This window comes from Micropterus dolomieu, linkage group LG17, assembly GCF_021292245.1.
Source record: "Micropterus dolomieu isolate WLL.071019.BEF.003 ecotype Adirondacks linkage group LG17, ASM2129224v1, whole genome shotgun sequence".
Lineage (NCBI taxonomy): Eukaryota > Metazoa > Chordata > Actinopteri > Centrarchiformes > Centrarchidae > Micropterus > Micropterus dolomieu.
In genome coordinates this window covers 18,925,580-18,929,779 of record NC_060166.1, presented here as the reverse complement: position 1 = coordinate 18,929,779, position 4,200 = coordinate 18,925,580, and the positions used below count along the sequence as shown (strand labels likewise).

The following is a 4,200-nucleotide window of genomic DNA, read 5'->3' as shown; positions in this document are numbered from 1 at the left end:
ACGTTTGCCTCTATTTGAGTAGTTATGTTAACTGTTGTTGCTATCTGTTGTTGATATTAGTGCTGAAAAGAAGTTACTTGTGCAGTGTTTTTATTTTCAGCAAGACACTCCTTCATCTAATGTAATCAATGCTTGTTCATAATACTTTCTTACAAAATCCCTTTAGAAATGATGACAAAGAAATGTTTTACTATACTCTTAATCGCCAGCTTGAATTTAAGGATGAATCAACAAATTCCCCGGTTCCTAAGGAGAGACGATCTTTGATTTAATCCAAGCTTTCCTCATGTAACCTGAGCTCCCCCAAGTGGGCGAAATAAGTATTACATGCCCTCGTCGGAAATGCTGTTAAATGTACAAATATCCTGACCAATAATGTGACAATTGTTTCCTGTTACCAAATGCCTAGAACAGTACAACCGTTCAACCATTGAGGTTCGATAGTGGAAAATATTTGATTATAATACGTGCAAATAGATTTCTTTTCTTTAGACATTAAGTTTGGAAAGGCAGTCCCTGGGGAAACCTGAGACGCCCCCTGGGGAACCACGCCCCAGGCAACAAAATAGCGACACGCGACCTGCTCGCTCTCTTCTCCGCTCTTCTCTCTCGCTCTCTTCGCTTCGCTGTTGGCTCTGCCACTATGCCCTGCTCGCTGGATGCTGAGGCACGCGTGCCTCGCCAGGCAACACGCCCAGAGTCGACCAGCGAAACAAACAGGCCTTTGTTCGCTTGAAGCTCCACACCTGAAGTGCCGAGACATCGATCTGCCTTAAGTTTGTTTTATTTTCTTTATTTCTTTTGTTTGTTAAAGTTATCAGTCCCTTAAGTTACACTGGACTAATTCAGGAACGACCAAGTTCCATTTTTAAGCCTTTTTCGTCGAAGCCAACTTCACCGAGGTCAGACCAAACCACGTGGTCTCGCCAGCTGCAACGAAGGAAACCTGAAAACAGCCGAATTGCCAGACGGAGGAGGCGTTTTCAATCAGACACGGAGAACCCCGGAGAATCCCTAGCAAAAAGCCAGGATCGGGCAGCTAGCGTGGGACCCGTGCAACAGGCCAAAAGCAGGCTGTCGACAAGCAGTAAGACTTAACACACGTCCTGTGATCAGATGTCCATTTTAACTCTTAAACTATAGCATTAGTTTACTTTCATTAGCTCTTCTATGCCATATGAGTCAAATGCTTCCCACAATCGAACCTCCAGGCTCATTGTTCAGAAAATGTTTGTTCCCTGTATCCAACCATCTTTTTATCACCTTAGTTAGAGAATAAATTCACTGTAATATAATCAAGAGCTGTGTGTGTTGCCTATTTATAGTTCCTGCCAAGAGAATTGACCCTTTAGATATGAGACTGACTGACTGATTTAAGATAATTGAGCGATTATTAACTAACTGATCACTAGTAATAATTGTATAATTATTCAAAACTACCTAGAGGTCCGGAGACTCTAGGATTATAACAACTCCGGTGGTGCCCTTTACGAGGAAATTTTGATTTTATGAATAATAATTCATAATTGGGTGTCAATTCTCATAAGTTTATTAAAATGCATAACTAATAAATTTAGGTCCACTACATCCACCATGTTTGTTTTTGTAGTTCCCATCTTTTTCTTTCTCTCTCTCTCTCTCTCTTTTTCTCTCACACACCCACACACACCAACTTTTAATTTAAGCATGGTCTGTTTTATCAGCAGACCTAGTTTTGGCAGCTGACTCAAAGCAGACTGTGGGGTAGGCTTGTTTATCCTATGAGAGGTGACGATAAAGAGACTGATTCTCCAGCAAAACAATGCAGTCTTATGTACCTCAGAGGTTAGAGTAATATCCTTTAAACTGTGTTGTCAGTTCTATTACACCGTATCTGTGCAAGTTTAAATTCCCTTATTCAACCTATTATACATTTTCCACCCTAAAAAAATAATGGCTCTAAAATCCTTCCGTTGTCTTAATCTGATGCATTTTTAAACCCTTTCTGGATATTTTAGCTTCCCTACTTATCTGAGTTGTTTTGTTTTCTACAGATTGATCTCATCCTGTCTATTTATACATATTTCCAAATATATATTATATATTATAAAACTATAAAAAAAAGGAGTTTGACAATCATACTGGATACCTGTGGAGTGCTAGAACGATTGTTGTCCCCCCCCCCCCCTTTACTCCTCACACTTTTGAGCTTCTCTTAAAAATCCCACACAATAAATATTGAATCTGTAATATCTCCAGTACGGTCCTTAACATAACACTCTTCCTCTTCTCTGTTTCAGGCATGTGATTTTTGCTCCCAGCAGCCATAACAAATATGCTGGGGAGTCTTTCCCTGGGATCTATGATGCATTGTTTGACATCGAGAACTCAGACGACCCAGGGAAGTCCTGGGAGGAAGTCAAGCGTCAAATCAGCATTGCAGCATTCACCGTTCACGCTGCTGCTATGACTCTAACACCACCTGCATGAAGCACACGCAGTCTAAAGTCATGTGACTGAGCTATCTGTTTACACTTATGTTATAACACCAGAATGTGAAGAGAGAGAATACACTTCCTGTAACACATGCAGAGATGGACAATCACTGTTATCTTAACCTGTCATGTTCCAGGAACGTCCAGAGCTCAGTAATACAGTGAATCTCTGGGCGCCATCACCATATATATAGAAATTACAAAACTGTCTTTTTACTCTTAAATTCTAATTTGTAATGTGGCTTCAGTAAAGTAATATGTTTTTTTTGCTGTTTTGTAATAATTCAATCAGAAATGAATCCATTCTTTACATGTGGGCTGAAAACAGCTGATATGTTGTGCATGTAATATGTAAAAATGTGACATGTGACTGAAATGTTTTATTTTCATCCATGCTGTGATTTTTTTTCTTTAATTTCCTTGAAGACACAGTACTTTTGCACACACCCAAAAACATATAATGTTAAGCCTGAATGAACAGGTTAGTGGTAAAAGTTATAATCTTTAAAATGTTCATGTTGTGAACTGAACAGTTTGCCTTTGTGCAACAAAGACTTAACAAGAATGTTTTTGTAATTTATTTTGTGACCTCCAAGGACTCTTTAACAGGCTGAATAAAAAAAGAGTAACTGAATGCAAGCTAAAATACACAGTGCACATCGTCCAGTCCAGAAACATTTATTTCACTATTGAACAACAGTAACCAATTTAAGAGATGCAAAAAACACACTGAAAAGTGTGCCCTGGTCCTTATGTCTACACTGGATAGATGAACCAGCCAATAAGACCGAATGATATGCCTCACCACCATTGCATTAAAGCTACAATATGTTGCCAATATTACTGACTGTGACAGAGTCATGATGACTCGAGTCATCAGTTGACAGCAAGAGGTCTCACCATGCGCAATGAGACGGGAGGCAATCTGCTCAGAAAAAGACGAGCCGAGGAGGGACACTAGTGAGGTTCTAGATGGCTCTGTATGTTTGGCCTCTTCCTGTTGTTGACCCTGTAAGAGGGAGAGCAGGTCGAGGGGGCCCAATGTGATCGCCTCTGCCTTCTTAAGAGATACCTCTATCTTTGCCGCAATCAGTTTCACTAATATTCTGTTCACCTTCACAGCCTGACAGAATGAATAAAAATGCATGCTCTTTGTCTTTTATGGTTCTCTACCCACTTAGTGTAGTTTATTGTGGAACAAATGAAAAAGCCTGTTTGCTCATGTAATATTTATTAATTATACATAATCCACGATGCAGATACGTCTAATCTGTTGTCTAGGATCTGTCTTTTGTGCGTCTTCAGTTTTTTGGGGGGGGTGCTTTTGGTAAAAGGTTTGTAAGAATGTGAAGCCTTTTAAATACACAAAACATGTCACAAGTTCAAGGGTGTAGAATTTAGGGATAATACAGGGACATGTCCTTACCATTATCCAGTGACAACAGAATTGTCCTATAGCAATATAACAGATCTTGTTCTCTACTATAAGCCAATGCATTTTATTTTTGAAAGAGCATGTCCTCTCACCTTTTTCAGACCCTCAGAAACTTTATTTTAAAAATTCTCATAAAATATGCTCCCTTGCATAGGTTTATAACTAATGATTGCTTTCTACTAGCCAAGAGCAATGCAAGGCAGGGGCAGGCAACTAGCCAACTGTGACCTAAATGGCTGGCTGTGGCTTGGCTGTGCAGCTTGAGTCTGGCTTACTGCAGTTCAGTTAACA

At 39.7% G+C, this 4,200-nt stretch overlaps 1 protein-coding gene across 3 annotated transcripts in view; it reads left to right on the top strand.

Annotated features, from left to right (window-relative positions):
• naalad2 (N-acetylated alpha-linked acidic dipeptidase 2) overlaps window positions 1-3,629 on the top strand; it is a 20,481-nt gene extending 16,852 nt beyond the window's left edge. For all 3 annotated transcript variants that reach the window (XM_046074656.1, XM_046074658.1, XM_046074657.1), the window contains exon 21: window positions 2,280-3,629. In XM_046074656.1, coding sequence (XP_045930612.1) covers window positions 2,280-2,469 — 190 coding nt within the window. In that variant the 3' untranslated portion in view covers window positions 2,470-3,629. The remainder of the gene's footprint in view (window positions 1-2,279) is intronic.
• Window positions 3,630-4,200: the final 571 nt, after the last annotated feature.